We start from the raw sequence: 21,887 nt of genomic DNA, 5'->3' as shown, positions 1-21,887 counted from the left end.
AAACACCAAAACAGCAATGATGTGACCTACACAGAGCTCCAAAGGAATACAAGCTCGGGTGTGCATGCACCTGAGTATTAATTGATTTTCCTTTAATATTAATGAGCATATGATTTGGTCTAGTTGACCTTCAAATTCAAATTAGGTACTGATTAAATAATAAGACAGGAGAATCGGGATGTGTTGAAACAGCACTTTTTTTCCTCCAGGGAAGTGCCTTGGCCTTGGCTGTGAGTAAGGATGAGCTATTACTGGTGTTGAGACAACTAGAACAGAGAGTTCTCTTTGAATTAAGGAGGTTGACTAGATGTTAAATAATAGAGATAATAATAATAATAAAACTGTGCAGCAGTTTCACCACAGCACTTGATATTCCTGGCATGAGTTTATACTGTGTTTATACTCCCGTCATCTGAATGCCTCCTTATTTGTTAGCTAACATTTGTACCCTTAGGTTTGTTTTTAAGGATTTAAAGTACGAACCACCATTAAATAGAATATTTTTACCAGTAGATGAAGGAATACCTCAATAGATAAGTGCGTGCCTATTTTATAAATACCTTCAGAAATCCTATGAACCTATAGATATTTTCTCAGGCCAGCTTTACCTTGGAGTTCATTTCAATTCGGTCCTGGCTGCCACATCCTTGGCATGCACCCACCCTGTGGATGAATTATTCATCAACATTCCTCCTCCTCACATCTCATCCTCCCAACTCAACTCCTGCCCACCAGGTCTGTAATGAGTTGTTGGGAACAGGTGCCTTCAGCCTGTAGTGCACAATCTAGCTCTTAATCCGCCAGCCAATCGGTTGTACCTCCTTCTGTTAGCAGCTTGCATTGTTAGCAGTTATGTGGGGTAAATGGGCAGGAAGCATCCATTCTCAGTACCCAGTGGGAAATATGTCTAGAACATTTGAGCAAAATCGCTGGCATAGAAGATACCCCAGAAGACACTTCCTCTTAAAGTTCTTCAACTGTTACATACCTGTTTTAATGTTTTAAAAACCAAATCTCCCAAAAGAAGTGACATTAGACAGCTCATCTTTGGTTTACTTGTTTTCAGTCCTTGCACTTTATAAAATTTTTTTTTAATGTTTATTTAGTTTTGAGAGAGAGAGAGAGAAAGCATAGGAGGGGCAAAGAGACAGGGAGAGAGAGAATCCCAAGCAGGCTCCAAGCTGTTGGCACAGAGCCCGACCCAGGGCTTGAACTCACAAACTATGAGGTCATGACCTGAGCTGAAGTCAGAAGCTCAACAGATGAGCCACCCAGGTGCCCCATGGTCCTTGCACTTCAGAAGACACTAGTTTCCAGGGGAAACCAAAGTTATAAATGTAAATCCAACCAGTCAACAAGCAAAGTTGGGAATAACTGGTGCATCTCAAAATCCTTGGGGATTATATTGGGGGGTAGGTGCCAGGAGAGAGAGAGAGAGAGAGAGAGAGAGAGAGAGAGAGATTGAGAGAGAGAGAGAGAGAAGGCAAGCCCATAATATCAGTGATTACAAAACCCAAGAAAATGCTGGGTTAAGATCAGAATCTGGAGGCAAAATCAAGAGAGCAAGGGCTCCTTCAGGACCTTTGGTCAGCAAAAATGTTCTTCCACTTAAACTAGAGAGTGAAATAAGCATTTTTATAAGCGATCTTGGAACTGCAGAGCTCATAAATAGCCCAGGTGTCACCAAGAAGGAGATCTATTTCTGCATGAAAGCTAATAACGGTGAATGTTTGAAATGAATCCTCAACACCTGTGACTGCATTTTAATCTCAACCTGACCTCAGTATTGGAGAATTTCAATGGCAAATTCATTTCTTTTTCATTCTAAGCAATGTATATATCAGTCAAGATGGCAGTCCCATACACATTAGACACTTGGTCTAAGCTTTGTACCAACTGATAATCAAAAAACAGTGGTCATGTGTATATGCTATTACAGAAGGAAAAAGAAAAAATCATATATGTTCTACTTTTAATTGAAACTGGATTACATGCTAATGTGGATTTCAAAACACTTTTTCTTCCCTAAGATCAAAAGGTTAATGGATATTAACAATTTATTTCAATAAAATCCTTAGAACTTCACATTAATCTTACTAGGGAACTGCATTTGTGATATGTGACAGAACTTGTTGGAATCACACCTTTAAAAGTTTAAAAAAAAAAATCCTAAAAGTATTCTGAGAAATTGATCCTGGTGTGTGCAATTAATGGTGTGAGATCCTAAAAGCATCAAGAAACATCACAAACTGTTTCTACAAAGGTGTAATGTCTCTAAACCAAACAGCTGAACAGGAAAAATCTCAGCTTGAAGTACTTAGATTACCTCTTGTTTCCTAAACTCTGCCATTAAACTTCATGACATTAATTTTTTTTTTTTTTTATCACAGGCTAAACGACCGGAATGTCCAAAATTATTTGCCTAAGATGAACACCATTTTCTGTCTTTCCACTCTGACTTAGTCAGGTTTATTTCTCTCTCTAAGGTGCCCTGCGGTTTCTTATCAGAAACTATGTGTATATATACGTTATTACCTTTTTAGATATAGCAAATGGCTTCAAAACCAAGGATGTAAGAACACATATCTGAGTATGTATGAAGGAAGTGCCAAGGGATTATTTAAAGAGTGGTAATGATCTGAAAAAGGACCACCGAAAATAACAGTGTGGTCTATGCTTGTTGCGCAATCCAGATCTCTCTACAGGAATGAAGAACTTACTCTCCCAGTTCATCCCAGGCTTCCAGAATTACCTCATTAGAAGACCTCTGCCTCACTCAAGGCCACACCCCTTCCCCAAGGCAGCCAGGGTCAGGTGACTTATCAAAGGAAGCTTTTACTGACCCCAGATGAGACACCTCAAAAGGGTCATCTTATCTTCAGAATAGCTGTGGCTTCTGTTGATAATGCCTGTCAGCTCAACTTCCCTCTCTACCCAGTTCTGCTTCCTTCCTTTGCCTTTAATAGGTGTGGATTCCAAGAGCTCTCCCTAATAAATGTCTATTCCCTAATCTCCATTTTAAAGTCTGTCTTCTGGGGAGCCCAACCTACACATATGCCAGGTGAAAAGTTTGAGCAATTGACATGAATTGGTATTCTGTGAGGTAGATGCTATTATTGTCTTCCTTCTGGAGAGAAGACTGAAGCACAAAGAGGTTAATTACTTGCCGTTACTTGTTAATTCCTTGAGTTACTTGTCAAAGGTTACATCAATTTTGAGACGCAGAGACAGGATTTAAGCTTCAACCATCTAACCCTAGGGTTCACAGTGTTAGCAACTACTCTTATTACACTGGACAGCTCATTTAGAAAAACCCATTTACCAGACAACATGAAATGAAATGAATGATACAAACAACTAAGTATTAAGATTGTAAAACAACTTTGATTTCTAAATTTTGATTCAACTATCAATGTCAAGTATATATATCCATCTTCATATCACTCCAAACTGAAAAAATGCATTCAGCATATTTATCTAGAAATTCTAAATAGATCACACAGTGTACCAGGTGTTCATTCCATTTCTTTGTTTTTTCACTTTAAAAAAATTATTTATTTATTTTTAACATAATTTATTGTCAAATTGGCTTCCATACAACACCCAGTGTTTATCCCAACAAGTGCCCTCCTCAATGCCCATCACCCACTTTCCCCTTTCCCCCACCCCTCATCAACCCTCAGTTTGTTCTCTGTGTTTAAGAGTCTCTTATGGTTTGCCTCCCTCCCTCTTTGTTTGTAACATTTTTTTCCCCTTTCCCTCCCCCACGGTCTTCTGTTAAATTTCTCAAGATCCACATATGAGTGAAATCATATGATGTCTGTCTTTCTCTGACTGACTTATTTCACTTAGCATAATACCCTCCAGTTCCATCCACCGTGCTGCAAATGGACAGATTTCATTCTTTCTCATTGCCAAGTAGTATTCCATTGTATATATAAACCACATCTTCTGTATCCATTAGTCAGTTGATTGTCCATTCCATTTCTATAACCACAACAATCTAGTCTTACTATTCACAGAAGGGTGTTTAGTAGCTATCTAGGACAGATATAAAGTAGTATTACCTTTTTGTATGGGGACAGTTAATCAGAGTGAAAGAGAAGAAAGGGCTATTGTATTTTCTTTCAGATATTTGTTTTAACTCTATCATCTGCACATGGATGTACCCACTATTTCTCCATCAAATTTTTTCCTAGAGCCTATGTAAAATTTTCTTTTACCTTTTTCTTCTTCTGGAGACACCTTGTTCTGTGACTTTTCTCATTGTAACTATTCATAGAATGAGGAATGATGCTCTTGTCACCAAATAGATGGCAAATAAATAGAAAGATTTATTTCTATAGATTCCTTTCAACATTTTTTTCTTCCTTATCATGTCTGGATAATGGCTCTCTGGTAGGTGGTTCCCAAACGCCACTCATTTGAACTTATTCCTGATGAGTAGCTGTAAACAGCAGAACTGCCTAATTCTGGAATTTCAAATAAACATCTTTAAACATAATTTCTTTGACCATTTTCTGATTTAATAAGCAGTTACTTTTCAGAAGAACAAATGTAAATGTATGTATAAATTCTGAAAAGGGTGGGTGTGGAATAAAACAGAGCGGGTGTGATATTTGATTGTGTTGGAAATAGAGGTGCTGAAAGAGAATTGGATAGATTTGCTCACTGCTTCATTTCCCCACATAAACAAAATCCAAATGGTTTTCTGGGAGTCTGTGATCTTTAGGTAAGTGGCCTCATACCTTCATCTTTACAGACTTCAGTGGCCTCTTCTGAAGCGGGGCTGGGCACAGTTGCAACATCGACACCATCTACGTGACAGAAAGAGAAACGTTGCCTCAGAGTCCATGTTTAACTCCAACTGTCAAGATGGTGCTTCCCTGCCTATGGTACCTCCCTCCTCATTCCACCAAGCAAGTAGGAACCTGTTTCCTGCTCTAATACATGGAATGGTCTTTGAAGGGGCTAGCGTCTATGACCCTGTTTTATAACCAATGGAACAGGAATCTTCAGTTAAAACAGAGTCCGATGACTACAAACCACTTTTTGGTAAAGAATACTATCTGTTGGTACTATTATACTTTGGCATTTTGCTTTTTCCCCACCTCTAGAAGAATGGTATATATTAAAAAAAAATTTTTAATGTTTATTTTTGAGAGAGAGATTGTGACAGAGCATGAGCAGGGGAGGGGCAGAGAGAGAGGGAGACCCAGAATTCAAAGCAGGCTCCAGGCTCCAAGGTGTCAGCATAGAGCCCGATCCAGGGCTTGAACTCACGAACCACAAGATCCTGACCTGTGCCAAAGTTAGATGCTTAGCCAACTGAGCCACCCAGGTGCCCCATATTTTTTTTTTTTAGTGAAAGATTGTGAAAGTATATCCTCACAAGTTTCCACAAAATGCTTTTATGTGAGTTTTTTTTAAAGTTTGGTTTTTCTTAGCGCAGCACTTCTGCTCTGTTAAGCCAGGAGGTCAAATGACAGGGAGCATGTCTGATGGCTGTCAGCACACAGGCCCAGGAGAAGGGGATCATTTGTTGGAAAGCACCAAAAGCCATTTGGAGATTTCATGTCACCCAAGCACAGGGTGGGGACTAAGGAACTTGGAGGGCCTGCTCCCCTCACAGCAGCAACTAACCTCATCAGAGTTTATCTTTTTCCTCAGTCCCGTAAACACCACAGCAACTCCATTCACATCTGGCTTCCAGGATAACAGATAATTAACTTACTAACATTAAAATAGTAAATTTCATATATGAACTATTGTTAAAATCATTTGGAATGGTTAATATTTGACAATTGAAAAAGGAATTGAGAAGGAATATACATTTTTCATGTAGTAACAGAGTTTTTTTAAACTGTGTTTTAGAGTTTTTTAAACTCTTTAGTTTTGGAACTAAAGATAATTCACACATGTATGACAACGCTTAAAGACAAATCACATATTTTCTAGCATATCTTATGTCCTTAATGTATTTGACTGTTACTTTCAGGTCATGTCTCTATTGGGAGAGAGAATAAAATTTTTAGTAGGGGAATAATTGGAGGTGATACGTTACTTTCTTTTGTTTGGTGATAATGTCTGATAAAAATAAAAAAAAAAAAAAACAAGAAACAAGACTATTAATCTTCCCTTGGTGTTACATCTTCCCATTTGTCTACTTCCTGTCACAGTAAAACTCCCTAAAAGAGCTGTCTATGTTATTGTCCTACACTTCCTCACTTTACAGTGTCTCCATAACCCACTCCATTGGCTTCAACACCCCTCCAAGAATTCTCTTATCAAAAGCGCCAATGACTTCCTTTTGCTAAAACCAATGGTCATTTCTTTATTTTTTTTTTCATTGTGTTTGATTTCTCAGTAGTATTTCACCAAGTTTTAACTCTGTTCTTTCTGAAACACTGTCTTCTTCTACCCTGTTGCCACCTATCCAGATGCCATGGTGTCTCAAGCTCCACTGTTTTCTTTATTTACATGTTCTTTCTAATGAATTTCACCCAGAACCATGGTTTTAAATCTCATTTCTATGCCAGTGAATCTCAAACCTGTATCTCGGTGTGCATCTCTCCAGATTCATATATCTGACTAGCTTCTTGACGTCCCATCCATATGGCTAAGAGTCCTCCCAAATATACGATGGACAAAACTGAACTATTAACTTTCTCAACAAAAACCGTGCCTGGTGGCCAGTCTTCCGTGTGTCAGTAAATGGCACCGTCATCCACAAAGTTACTGATGCTAAAAATCTAGGACTTATCCTGGATTCCTCTTTTCCCCATACCCCATATCCAAATCCATCAACACATCCTGTTATTGCTATGTCTGGAACATAACACTTCAGTCCATTTGTCTCCGTTTCCAGAAACTGCCATCATTTCTTCCTGCTATAGCTTTCTAACCGGTCTCACTCGGTTCTTGTGACCCACTTTTACTCACAGGCAAAGTGAGCTTGTTAAAACCTTAAAACTTCTGCTGGCTTCTCTTTGTAGTGCTAATAAAATCAAATTTTATACAGTGAGACATTATCTGGTCCTATGATTTTTTTAAACCAAATCGCACACCATGTTCTCCCTAATGCACAGTGTTCCAACCACTCTGACCTTCTTCCTCCAACATGCTAAAATTGACCTTGAGGCATTTGCATTACCTGGTCCCTCCATCTAGAATGCTTTCCCACCATCTCCTCATTGAGATTTCATTTAATTATCCCTTCCTCAGGGAATCCTTCCCAAATCCAGACAATGGAAAGTTGCCTTCTCAGTATTCCATCTACCTACCCCACTTCTCCACAAGGCATTTTTTATTATCTTACATTTTTTTTGTTTGTTTATTGTTTATTTTTAAATTTCTTTCCCCGACCCCCGCCCCCATCAGAATATAAGCTTCAAGGAGGCAGGGATATTGTCTTTATGGTTTGCTGCTGTATCCTAGTGCCCAGAACAGTACCTGGGTCACAGCAAACCCTTGGATTTAATCACGACAAGAGTCAAAACCGTGCTGGTTTGAGATTACGTGTTTCTCATGATGCGAAGGAGGCCTGCAGAATTACATAGTCAAAACTGAATCTGGAAATCATATTGAACATAAAGGAGGTATTTATATTTTGGAAGAACAATAGTAGGTCAAAAGGGCTTTAGTGGCCAGGACCTCATCTTTGATTTTTCTGTACTTAGATTAGGAAGGCTATGAAATGAGCCAGAGCAAACATAACCTTGTGTATTGACAACAGCCAAGATCATAGATGAATCATGCCATTAGACCTGTGCCAGCAGTGGGCTCACTTGGAAGAGCAAGAGGTACATTTGGAGTAGTCTTTATATTGACTGGTAAGCATATTGTGATGATAAGGCTATCGATCCAAGAGGTGGGAAGAGGACTCACACCCTACCACTGTCTGCTGACAGGCGATCCCAGTTTCGAAAAGAAATCATCTGTTCTCAGCTTACTAGCTAAAAAGAATGAATAAATAAAACACAGGCAAATGTGTGTGTCTGTACACATATGTGCGTGTGTGCGTGTGTGTGTGTGTGTGTGTGTGTGTGTATGAACAGGGGTGGGAAAAATCTATGTCGATAAAGATATCTTGGGACGGAACAGTGAGTGAATAAAACCTGTGAAGCCTCACCATTCAGAGAATGGCCTCAGCTGTCAGCATTTAGTTGACTAACACTTGTCAGCCGCAAACAGTGAAAACAGTGACAGCTTCTCACATAAGACTCATCTTCCACGGAGCATAATGATGTATGGGTCGGGAGCTGGGGGGGGGGGGGGGCGGTGGATGACAACAGTTTGCTGTATCAGAAATTCATTTCATTGCAAGGACTACGTCTCGGCAAAGGGAGCCTGCTGACCCAGTGGCGGCCACACAAGGTCCTTGCTGCTCTGCTTCAGTGCTTTCTCTGATTGGCCTTCTTCAATTCCATCTTCCAGGTTAATAATAAAAGATTCCAGTTCTCTAGCAAAAGTTCCAAGGTTAATGTAGGAAGTTTTCAGTGAAAAACTTATCACACTACCTGGTTGATTTCCAAGAGTTCAGCATATGGCCTAGGGTGTGCCGGGCACCCATTCGATGGAGCCCACTGTTTCCAAAATGCCCCTCTGTGGGGACTCATTAGGACTTGGAGACTAAAAGGAACAAGGAGATTTTTCTTTTGGTGGTGTTGTTGATAATGGCATAACTGTGCCTATCAGTCTTTTCAAGGAGAATGTGCCTGAGTGCAAAAATGGGTAAGAAGAGATGAGAAGTTAAAGGTGGTGACAATCTCTTTTGACTCTTAAGTGCCACTTCACTTAAAGGTGTTCAATTCATAATCTGCAGTGGAGAATCTATAAACACCACCTGACACATCTGTTCTCAGGGAACAGAGGAAATGTCAGGAAGGCTTCAGATCTCACTTTAATTCTGGGTGTGGGGTAATCGGGTTTCATGACACCATCTCCTACAACATGTAAAGAAACGACCAGAAACCTGGCTCTTCAAAGTGTGATGCAAAACAGTAAAGAACATTCTACCTGTCATGGAGGGAAAGCCTCTAATTTATTTCCTTTAAACGTTTTTCATTTCATTTTTTTCTCCAAACTAAACCTGCTAATTTTGACCTGTCTGAAGGCAGCCAAGCTCTGAGTTGGCACTTGCAACCTCTTAGAGCATTTCTGAGCAAAGTGTTGTTATGCAGAAGAAAAATGGAATCCGTGAATGAGGAATGAGAATGCACCCTTCTGACTGGAAGCACTGTCACTGATAGGTAGTGGAATTGGTGGCCTCCTGACAGAGACCTAAATGAACACTGAAATCAATCTGGTGAAGAGCTATAGGCATTTCTAGAAAATAACATTTGAGTAAAGAGTAATGTTATCGTTCACCTCTGTGGATGAGGCCTAGAAGACTCCTCAAAAGAAATCTGAGCCCACCTGCTTCTTGGCTCTGCCCTTCCGTTTCTTCTGTGCTTTGTTTTTCCTCTGGACTGTTCTCATCTTTCAAGGAAACCAAGGAGGGAAAAAAATACATCAAGTCAATTGATGAAATACCTCTTTATGGCTAATATGCGGCACTGAAATTAATTGTAACCAATGTAGCATGACTCCCCAAGCAAGGCAGAGAGATGAATCAGAGGCATGAAACAGAAAAATTACCTACATAAATAGGTGCATTTATACTGGTCCCTTCTCACCTGATTTGCTTGATGAAATGTTAAACTACAGTAAACAAAATTTACTCAGCACTCCTACAACATTTCTCTCCTTGCGCAGCATTTCCCAAAATGCAATACAAGATCTTAATTCGAATCTGTTTTTCTCCCTTGACTCAAGCAGTATGCACTGTGTAAGGAAGTTCAGTTGATTAAGTTTTATGACTTTTATTTTCCTGTTTGATACATGTTGCAAAAAACATCTATTTTTACCTAACTTACACATGGCAGTCTAACGTATCTATGCTATGAAATATTTTGTCTTGAACAGATTATGTTGGTCAAGTTTACACTATAGTACATAACTCCTTGAAAAATAAGTAACTGGGCAGGTGCATTGTGGCTGAATACTAGAAACTAGTTAAAATTTTCTTTTGGCTTAAAACGTATAATATGTATCTGTGGATTTACGTGTAGAAAAAATTAAAATTTTCAAAGGCAAATAAAGGCATGATTTTATAACTCATTGCTGGGAGGGTTTCCAAATCTCTTCTTATTTGGAAATTTTTAGAAAGGAAAGATTTATATAAAGACACAGGAACACAATATTAAACATGGAATTAGACTACAGAAAACAGAGACGCAGAAGTTACTAGCATATATAACTACGGGTTAAAGATGGCCACAGATCCTTTGTCTCTCAGGAAGTGGACTCTGTCTCTCCTCTCCTTGAATCCGCTCTTGTTCTGTGACTTGTTTAGATCAATGAAAAGGGGCCCCGAAGCTGAGGCCTCAGAGGACCAGCAGCTTTTGCTTTCTTCCTCTGGGAAGCCAGCCACCATGTTGTAGCGATGCTCAGGCTAGCCTACCAAATGGGGAGAGGCACATGGAGAGAGAGAAGAGCCGTGTGGAGAAACTCCAAGGGGCCAGACACATGGGTGAATCCTTCTGCACCTTCCAACCCAGCCCAGTTGCCCGTGCATGCAGCCAGATGACCTCAGCCAATGTCACAAGGAGCCGAAGAGTCACCCAGCTGAGTCCTTTTAAAATTCCTGACCTATAACCAGGTTCAGATCATTTAATCTTGTTTTACTCGAGTGCTTCGACCTACCATCTGTTGCTACTACCTGCTCTTAATCCAGAGGCAGGAAGATGGGGAATCCTCCCCAGAGGAGGACTCCAATAGGGGAGCCGAAACAAGAGCCTTAGAAGCAATGGGGAAACATTTCCCAGAGCAGGTCTATAAAATAACCTAGGGAAGAGAGCTGCAGATGGGAAAAACATCTGGGATTGACTTGAATGACAGAAAAAGTTTACAATAGAATGGCAAAAATACATACATACATACATGCATGCATCCATAAAGAAGAGTTAATTCTGAAGTGGGGAAGGAATGCTACTGATGAATACATAAGTATGTATACAATTCCCTCTGCCCAACATCAGCTATTTGCCCTGGGGGATATGGTATAACTTCTAACGTGAGAACCTGGGGCAGCTCTGTAGCTACCTAAACCCTATGTTCTAAATGGCCTATTTACAGTACCACATAATGGTCTGACATCTGCTCTTTTGTAGTTCTCCAAGTAGGCGATGGCATTGGCTTTTGCTCTAGGAAGGAAATAGCCATCATTGCTTCTCTTGCCCCCTTAACAAGGCCACGCTGGTGCCACAGCATGTGTCAAAAACATAGGTCAGTATGTTCCCTGTTCATTCCACCAAATGGGAGTTAGAGTCAAGCACGAGAAATCTGCCAGCTTTTCTGTCTCCCCTAGCAAAGTCTTTTTAACAGAGATTTCACAATAGGCTTGAAGCTGGCAGTGACAGGCTGCCTTTAAAATTAGTCCAGTTACCACATCTCCTATAGAGTAAAAAGCTTTCTTGTGGAGGGAGGAAGATAAGAAGGGAAAGAGAAACAACAATTAAGTCACAGGAAGGCGAGGAATTTGTGCTAGCCTTTCGAAACGCATGAGAAGGAAATTTATGGTCAGACTCCCAAGTCTAGCTCTATAACAATAAATACCATTCTGGTTGTTTTCCTTAATGTACCGCCACTGGGTTTTTACCCATGTGCATATGCATGCTGTCTCACTTCCTAAGACAGCCACCTCAGTGCCATGCTTTTGTTTCCTACTTTGAGCCTTGACTTGCCATATTTCTGCCCTTGGGAAGCAAACTCAAGAAACACTTGCCATGTTTATTACGGAGGAAGTGTATTCTAGAAGAATGCTGGATTTGCCATCTGAGTAACATGCCCTCAAAAGACAAGGTTTAGGTACATTCCTTTCGTCAATCTCCAGACAGTGCATCCTCAAATCCAGCAGGGGGAACCAGTGTAGAAGTCTTGCTTTCAAAGCAAGCATTCTCTGGCAATTAGATTAACATTCATTTCACTCTTTCAGAAGGATATTTTGGCTGGCTTATAGCTTTCCATCCACTTAAAATGCCCCAAATGAGTGAGTTCTTAGTGAAACTGTGGTCTTCCACTGGTAGGGGAAAAAAAAATCCCATTACACTGTTACCCGTAAGTATTTGATAAGGACAAGCTTTCCTTTTATCAGCCTTGTCTGTCTAGCAATCTTCACAGGAAGCCCATAAACAATAAAAAGTTAAGTAGAGTGGTGAATATAAACTTGTGGTTTTTAGAAGGGATTTGGAAGGCTTACAATAAATGTGAAGAAATATAAGGAAGTGACAGGCTATTTTGTTAGCTTAAAAAATGTCATGCAGAAGCTAAATTCTCTTAGTTAGTTTGCCTTTAAGACCGCATATTTATTTCAGATAATAAATCGCTATAGCATTCATGGTGGGAGTCACATAACACTTGATTTTCTTGTGCCAAAAGGCACAGTAACCTCTCAGAATTCTAGATGTTGCATAATTTCTATGTCTTCAGTATTAGTATCCTGCCCTTTGCTCTTTCAACCTATATTTATTGAGCATGTACTATATTCAAGCATATTTCAGGACTTTTATAGAAATAAAAATAAGGGGTCCCTGCTGCAAACTGAATTCACATAAGCAGAAGGAATGCATCATTGGCTGGATGATGACAAGAACGTAATCCATGTTTATTTCTCGATGAGAGAGATTTACAAGGGCAAAATCTCAATGTCATGGCCACAGATTATTATCCTGATTATGTGTAGTTTTGTTTGCAAACTGTGCACGGGAATGGGAAGAGAAAGGGGAAGTAAATCAGAGAAAATCCGTCCCCGCTACTGGGGAAACAACCTGATGTGCACTGCCTATTCCTGTATTATTACTCTTTCTTATAAAGGTGCCAAGATTTCCAGACACAGATAGAGCACATGCAGTCAAAAAACAGTGGTTTGCAGATTAGATTATTTGTCTCCATTTTGCAGCCCCTTGTAATGGATTATACAGTTCAGTATTCTCCCAATGTGGGCAGAGCATACTTTCCAAACACACTGATGTTAGATTTGACCAAGTTACCTGATGTGGCTAATGAAATATTTGTGGACACAAGGTGAGCAAAAGACCAAACTGTACTGCATAACTGGACTTTGTGCCTGTGCTCTTGACATTTGCCATGACAAGAAGATGGTCCTATAGCTACTGGTCCCTGATCTGGACCCAAGCCCAGGCAAGGCACAGCTTGAAATGAAACTGCCCAGCTGGACCCAGCCCACATCAGGTGAATGACAGAAACTCTCAAACCTGTGAGCATGAGAATAAATAGTTTGGTCCTAAGGCACTGCATTGGGGGGGTGGGGGGGTTATTTGTTACACAGTATCATCGTGACAGTAGCTGGTTAATACAAATGGTATATTCATTTTTCTCAGGTCAGAATGGCTCAACTTTTTTTTTCTTTTCTTTTTTCAAGTTAGCACTCTTTTATTTATAAAGAATTCAGTCTTTAATTCTGTATTTTGTCACCAAGCTACATTCTCATCTCACACATTTCAAAATTCTCTAGAACATACACATGTGAAAAATAACTTTAGCGTATATAAGGAAGGAATGATCTCAAAAATATGTACTGCCATCAGTTATAGTTAAGTTTTATTTAATAAAGCTATGTGGGTAGTGGGATAATACTAGTTAATACCAGCTAATGATTATTGAATATTGGCTATGTTCTACTCAGTGTTTGCATAGGCCATCAGATTTAATTCTCATAGCAACCCAGTGAGTTTGGTATTATTATTATCCACATTTTAGGGTTAAAAAAACTGAGGCACAGAGATGTTAAATAATTTGCCTAAGATCCTACAGCTAGGAAGTGGTGGGAACAGGGTTTTGACCTGGTCAGCTCATGTCAGAGCCCACATTCCCTTCTTGGAAACATAACTAATATTTATTGTTTGGGTAAGATAAATTATGGGTCAGCAAAAATGTGAAAAAATGCAGGGTATTTTAGTGGCTCAGTTAAGCGCCTGACTTCGGCTCAGGTCATGATCTCACAGTTCATGAGTTCGAGCCCCATGTCAGGCTCTGTGTTGACAGATCAGAGCCTGGAGCCTGCTTCAGATTCTGTGTCTCCCTCTCTCTCTGCCCCTTCTTGGCTCTCTCTCTCTCAAAAAAATAAAATGTTAAAAAAAATTTTTTTAATGTGAAAAAATGATACTAAATAATAATAACAGCTAAAGAACTAAATGATAATGTCATGAAGATTAACATGGAACACCAAGAACATTGAGAATTGAGTTTATCTGACATTTAAGTCAGGTAAGCACAATACTATAACTCTAAACTTTTTTTTAATGCTAAAGATATTTTTATTTTGAAATAATTTTAAGCAATAGAAAGTTACAAGAACAGTACAAAGTATTTTCTTTTTTTTTCCCCCTGAATCTATCAAGAGTGAGTTGTGAACATAATCACCTCCATCAACCCTACAAACTTTAGTATATATTTTGTACAAACAAGGACATTTTCTTCCAAAACCATGATGCAACCATCAGGACCAGGAGATTAGCCCTGATGACATTCCTGCTATCTAAGCCACAGACCACATTCAAGTTTTGCCCATTTTCTAATAATACCTTTCATCATTTTCTAGGATCACATGCAGCATTTAGTTGTCATGTCTGTTTAGTCCTTCAACCTAAGATGGAGATGCCCTTCTGACCTTGCTTGAGCTCTGTGCCAGGTGTTCAGCACCTCAACCTTACCCCCTTCAGCGGGAGTGTCTACCTCGCTCGGCTCTATTTGATGGCTTTAGGAAGGAAGAAGGGAAAGGAGGGAGGGATGCTTAGTTCCAAAAACTTAAAAACTGTTCTGGAGGTTTCCTCACCCAATTAGTTGATGTGAACAGATTAGTCTTAGAAAATTAAGTTCCCAACTTGGCTGCCTCATTATTCTAATGAAAAGCTTCACATGCATCTTTCAATGCAGATAAAAAGAGATGTACATTTGAGTAGTCACGATCTCACATGAGTGGCAGCTGCTGTCCCAAGCGCCTCCTTGGCACAAGGCACTTACACTCTTACGCCCCTCACACCCCTTACTGTGAATTCCAAAAGAGTCCTACTGAGTTAGACTTTGGTCTACATTTTTACAGATGAAGAAATCAAGGTTGTGGGGGGAAAAATAACTTCCCTGAAGTCCCATAAGTAGCGGCAGGGCTGGGTCTTACATTCAAGTCCACGTTATGCCAAAGCCTGAGGTCTCTCTTTCTTGCAGATTCCTGTGATTTCTGCTGACCCTCGATAACAAAATTGTAAGTCCTGAGACAGAGGCCCTTGCTCTTGCTGTGGTGTCAGCAGCTCCCAGCACAGTGCCTAAGTTCATTAGGGGCTCCATAAATACTTGTCAAGGGATTAAAAAGGAAACTTCATTTCCCCCTAAGCAGTAATTATTTATTATTATTATTATTTTTTATTTTTTTAACGTTTATTTATTTTTGAGACAGAGAGAGACAGAGTATGACGGGGGAGGGTCACAGAGAGAGGGAGACACAGAATCTGAAACAGGCTCCAGGCTCTGAGCTGTCAGCACAGAGCCCGACGCGGGGCTTGAACTCACTGACCGCGAGATCATGACCTGAGCCGAAGTCGGACGTTTAACCGACCGAGCCACCCAGGCGCCCCTATTATTATTATTATTGCTTGCACTGTATTTCAGTTCTCAATGTAGAAAAGGTGCGTTTCTATCTGAGCCTCTGGTTGAACCGCATTAAATTTTGGATCTGTTTTAAAATGTCATGTGTCTTTTATCACAAGTAATGGTTCCTAAAAATCCAACGCAGTGACATGTAGGGAGCACAGGTAGCTAGAATTCATCTGCTCTCACCACCATCCAGGTCCGGCCTCCTTCCTCCCTTTTTCTCCTGGGTTGTGATAGGGTCTCGTCCTCCAGATCTGTTCTCAACCTAGAGGCCAGTTTGTTTTCAAATGTAAGTCGGATCATACCATTCCCCTGCTCAAATGTCGCTCACAGGCAACAAGGCCCTGTGTGGTGGAGACTGCTATGGTTTTCCCACCCCGACATTTTTCTAGAAGCCTCCTACACATTCTGTTCCAGCCACACTGGCTATTCCTCCTAGGGTCTCTTATCCCCAGGTCTTTCCACTGCCCTTCCCCTCTGCCTGCAGTGTTTTCATGTCTGACAAGTCTTTGCTCAATATTTCTCCTTTCCAATGGAGTCTATGCTGAACACTCCACTTAAACATCTCCCCCTCCCTACACCCTCCATCCTCCTCACCAGGATCTACTTTTTATTTATTTATTTTTCCAATCATCTGTCATCTTCTAATACATAATTTAGGTAGGTATTGCATTCATTGCTTATATATATCTGCCCCCACTTGAATGTAAGCTCCACCAAAGCAAGGATGTTTGTTTGCTTCATAGCCTGAGATCTCCTAAGTACCTAGAATGAACACATGACAGATGTTCAATAAATATTTGTGAGTTAATGAAATGTGGCGTTGCATAGTTAGTTAACAAATTAATCAGGAAAAAAGGGGAAGATTATCTATTCCAAAATCATTTGGTTAGTTATAAAATTTGGGGGCATCATGCGGGGCAGCATTTTTCAAGGAAGTTGGCCCCGACACAGAACCTAAGCTCTTGCTAGCCACCATTTTGTCTTCTTAATGGAGTAGTCACCTTAGAGAAGGAGTCCTTTCCTCAGGCCAGGGGAGATTATGCACAGAAGTTGTTACAATACAGTTATCCAGGCTAATAACTTAGCACCTTCTGGGAAGGTGGTGGAGCACACATAGCCCATTTGGGGAAATGCTTGCTTTCTTGGCTGCCAGTACCAATTCTACTCAAAATAAATACTGTTACAACCATGTCTAATTCATAGAGGGTGCGTAAGACCTATGGTTTGTCTTCAGTTATAGGACAGAGAAGACAATCATCTTGTTCCTATTTCCTGTGTCCCCAAATAGCATACTTGTCCATGTAGAGGGAAGAGGAAATAATTGAATCTGTTACTTTTAACAAGATATGTCTGTTAAAAGAGACCTAAGTATAACAAAAGTTCAATGAAAGGAAACACATGAGACTGTAGCGTGCAACAGCCCCTTCCATATATTTTGTATGATGGTAAATAGAGTGCCAAGTGCTCAATAAGAAACTCAACAAATATCTGCCGAAGGATTGAACTTTGTAGCATTTCCACATTGAAGGTATGACCCTGGCATACCAAAACTTGCCACGACATATCTTGGTATAAAAATAGCACAAGGCAATGCACCAGAGTGCTATTTTCAATATCACACACACCCTCTTAATAGATAACATATGGTTCTCCCATATGGCATGTTAATACAAATACTTTTACCCTGATATGTTAGCTTTTAATCCAAGGATTTTCAAGTACTTTACAAACACTATTCATTAACAGTCTTCCCTGGGGGGAGTTGCAGTGCCTTGCAGAGATACAAAGCATCCTGAATATAATCAATAACCATTAAGGAATGACAATAATAAGAAATACATTAATGTGGCCTTTTTTTAAGATAAGGAAAAAAAAACAGTTGGGAATTAAGCAACATTCTCAAAGTCTTCTGATGATTTCATGGTGCACTTAAGGTTACAAATCAACTTCTACTGATGCTTATGGTTATTCTACCAGTTGACCTAGGCTAGTGAATAGATCATAAATTGCACTGGTTTTAGGTATGCACATAAGCTTGTTTCTACACCATAACTGGGAAAATGACGACCAAAACAAACTTAGCATAACAGCACTACAATGGGATTTCTTGGTGCTCTCTCTTAAGCCTTAAGGTTTAATTTCCTTCTATAAATTCCAGTTCTCTCTATTGTCATTTATGCTTCTGAATCAAGATATCTGGTGTGCCTACACATTTGTTTAAAACAGGCACACATTGTGCTCTCTGCAGATGTTAAGACAGAACTGGCAAAATGAAACTAGTTTTTTTTGTTGAAGAAGAGAAAGGATATAAAGATATTCTTTGAATAGAAGAATCATTCCATGAATAAATTCAAAAGCTGCTAGGTATCTTTGCCACCAGTTAATGTTGGGTGAGTACCCACAAAGTTCAAGATGATGGAGAGGAAATAACTAGGCTATTAGGAAGGGGACAGAAGTAAATATAGGCTATTAGGAAGGGACAGAAGCATTTCTTTCCTTTTGGAAGTTGAGGAAAGAAAGCTGGTTGGAGTGGTTTCATGAGATGTATCTGTCCGCACAAGGTGAAATTGAGACTAGAGACAATTATTCAGACAAAAATATAAAATTTTATCTCATATATGTAGATCTAAATAGATATTGATCAGTTAAGCGGACTTGAGGAAAATATAAGTAAGTGCTTCAGTTCCCTGCTTGCTTTGCTCATGTGGCTCTTTGGGAAACTAGTATTCGAAAATGTGCATGGGTGGCTCAGTTGGTTAAACATCTGACTCTTAGTCTTGGCTCAGGTCATGATCTCATGGTTTGTGAGTTCGAGCCCTGCATTCGGCTCTGTGCTGACAGTGCAGAACCTGTCTGGGATTCTCTCTCCCTTTCTCTCTGCCCCTCCCCTACTTATGCTCTCCAAATAAATAAATAAATAAATACACTTTAGGGAAAAAAAAAAAGAAAATGTGCATGTGCTGAGAGCAGGTGTCCCCCAGGGAGAGCACAATTCAGTATATGTATGTTCTGTTACTGGCAGTCCCACATGGTTGTGGGAAGTAAAATCCTTTGCCTTTATCTTTCTACCATTTCCCCCCCTTTAACACAGTTGTTCCTTCGGTGTCAAAACATGCTATTTTAAGTGGTGAAAATAGAAATTTCACCACTGGTTTGGAATTTTGAAGTTTAGGATGAAGGCAATGTGAGGGTTTTCCAGAATTTAATATGAACTTTTTATAAAAATGTGTCCTCACTTAAATTGTAATCCTCTAAATGATAAAACTTGACCACTCTTCCTAAGTTTACTAACAGAATTCCAGTAATGGTTTTGTTTAACCCAATGTTTACTTAATAGCTATTTGAAATTATTTTACCAGAATAAATGTCAACATATGACTTCCTGTATTTTACACACATAAAAAAATTCCTTAGGGCAGAAATCACACTCATCGAAATGTGGCATGTCCAAATTGAGATGTGCTGTAAATGTCAAATATACGTTCACTTTTAAGGACAGCAGAAAAAAAATGTAAAATATCTCATCAGCAATTTCTATATCAAATAACACGTTGAAATGCAACACTTTGGCTATATTGGAGTAAATAAAATATAGAGTTAAAATTAATGCTGCCCGTGTCCCTTTGTTTTAAAAACGTTGCTTCTCAAATTTTAAAGTTACATGTGCAACTGTGACTCATGTTGTATTTCTATCAGGTGGGCTGATCTAGAGCTCACTAGTGAGGGAAGGGGCTACAGAGCTCAGAGTCCAGTGGAGCAAGTGGGTGTTGAGGTCAAAGCTATCAAATCCCCACCCACTGTTCCTCTGCACTTACCAATGGTTTCTTCTCATGAGCACCTGTGGCACTCTGCCTTAGGGTCTTTTTCGAGTCTCAGCAGGATGCTTGTCCTATGCAGCCAATTTGGAAGCAGCCCAACCAGTGATGGACCAGACAATATAATTAACACTTTGCTTTCATTCCCCTGAGGGGGACAACTCTGGGGCACATCCCACAGAGTTCTCCTGCAGGACCCAATCCCAAATGCCCATAGGACAACCTGTTTGTTCATGAACTTGTGTTTCCTTTCTCTGTCTCACTTCCCTACTTCCCTCCTGGTGCTTCCTAGGATCATTCCCCAAATCAGCCACTTGCCCTTGAATCCTTATCTTGACATGGAGGACCTGACCTAAGACATTTTAAAACAATTTTAATTACACAAACATGTTATCTCCAGTTGTGATAAGTGCTAGTGGAGGGAAGCACAGTTTGGCAAGAGGCCTTCTAAGAAGGTCATCAGAGGGGACTTCCCAGGGGAACGGGTAGTTAGTTGATCAGTTTAAGGCACTTATATGAAATTAATTGGTAGAAATTAATGAAGCAAAAAGGGAGAGATAGATGAGTGTTCCAGGTGGAGTGAAGAGCATGTCCATAGGTCCTGTTGTGGGAAAGATCATGGCATCTTTGAAGAATTAGGGGTGGCCAATGGGGCTAGAGTAGAGAGTGAGGGCCACTAGATGGGCCTAAAGGAAAGATACCCAGGCAAAAGGAGCAGGGTGATTTGATGGCACAGGGGATGTTCCAAAAGTTGGAGAACAAGATGGAGAGGTGAGAGTAAGCATGTACATTTGGGGGGTCATAGTGACTTAGTACTGCAGGACCACTGCCAACAATGGGAGTGGAGCAAGGAGAGAAGTCAGAAGAAGAAGTGGTTATGTGACAAAGTGGTTACTGAGGAGGGAGATACATCAGTGAGGGTGGTACAGAGCCTTGGTTTCTCTCTTACCTGGCTGATTCTCATGGGGACTGGATTGATCTGGGTGGGGGTAGGAGGTGGAGAAAAGTGACTAATGCAGAACTGATTAAAATACTTCAGGTAAGAGATGATGAAAGTCAGAGATAAAGGGGTGGCAGGAGAGGAGATAGAGAATAGGAAGGATTTAGGGCAGAATCAACTGGCTTTGGTGAGTAGTTGGATGGAGGTGTGAAGGATGAGAGGCAGTGCCAGCCTCTATCTACATTTCAGCCAAAGTTCTGAATGATCCCATGTAATACTCAGAATAACCCTGTGGTACAGATACAATAAATATTCTATGTTATAGGTGAAGAAATGATATCTGGCTAGCTTAAATAACACTTCCAAAGGTCCCATAACTAGTAGGGAGTGGAAACAGGATTTGAGCCTTGGTCATCTGCTTCCAAAATGAAATCTGTTAATCACCATGCTATCATGCTATCCAGAATCCCATCCAGGCATATATGGCCTGGGATAATCAGAGCTGGGGAGCAATTTCTGAGCCTGGGAACAAAGGAAGGCATGTTGGTTTATGGTGGCCATAAGGTATGCAGTACAGATATTTCAGTAGAAAGGAAGGGAAATCAAATAGATGGGAAGGAAAAATAGACCAGTAGAAATCCTTCCAAAATAGTATCTAGAAAATTTGTATAAGATTTTTTTTAAGTGAAGCATGCATATATAGACTTTTCCCTCTATCTAAAAGTTCAAGTTTTGCTACTTCACTTTTATGAAAGACCTATATTAGTACCTACTTTCAATAACCAAAAGAAAGCTGAAGATTTTCACTTTTATGAAATAGTAACTGCCTTTTTGCTTTGAGATACTTTGGCTTCCAAAAGGTTTCACAGGAAACTGCTACTTTCAGACAGAGAAGGAAACCTGTAATAGTCATTTATATATATATATATATATATATATATATATATATATATACACACACACACACACACACACACACACATATACATAGTTATATATATATATATATATATATATATATATATATATATAGTTATGCTACTTTCTGAAATTCCTGGTTAGCTTTGTGTGTGTGTATGTGTGTGTGTGTGTGATTTTGTCTGGGTTGTATTTTTTGATGGATGGTATGAAATAGTTGCTTCCAATATCTATTCCCCTTCTGTCACAAGTAGGACTACATCTTACTATAAGCCATCCTGCCAGTCTAAGAAATAGGACTCTAGCCTCCTTTGTCCCATTTCTGCATACGTTCTGTGATTTGCAGGCCGATAATACTTCCTCCTTCTCCTACATGTGTCCAATATTGTCATTCCTTCTTTCTTATCAAGCCATGATTTAAGAAGGCATTGGCTGTCATTTGCAATTTAGTATAAATTACTTTTATTTGGTAATTAAACCATCACCTCTCCCAAGACTACTGA

At 39.8% G+C, this 21,887-nt stretch overlaps 1 protein-coding gene across 1 annotated transcript in view; it reads right to left on the bottom strand.

Moving 5' to 3' along the window:
• Positions 1-21,887, bottom strand: part of MACROD2 (mono-ADP ribosylhydrolase 2) — a 2,023,701-nt gene that overhangs the window by 97,806 nt on the left and 1,904,008 nt on the right. The window contains exons 12-13 of the mRNA XM_042931649.1: positions 9,418-9,480; positions 4,749-4,817 (exon numbers count right to left, since the gene is read on the bottom strand). Of these exons, the coding sequence (XP_042787583.1) occupies positions 4,749-4,817; positions 9,418-9,480 (132 nt within the window). The remainder of the gene's footprint in view (positions 1-4,748; positions 4,818-9,417; positions 9,481-21,887) is intronic.

This window comes from Panthera leo, chromosome A3 (genome assembly GCF_018350215.1).
Source record: "Panthera leo isolate Ple1 chromosome A3, P.leo_Ple1_pat1.1, whole genome shotgun sequence".
Taxonomy (NCBI): Eukaryota; Metazoa; Chordata; class Mammalia; order Carnivora; family Felidae; genus Panthera; species Panthera leo.
The sequence above is the reverse complement of the archived record's forward strand: the minus strand, read 5'-3'. Positions and strand labels throughout refer to the sequence as shown.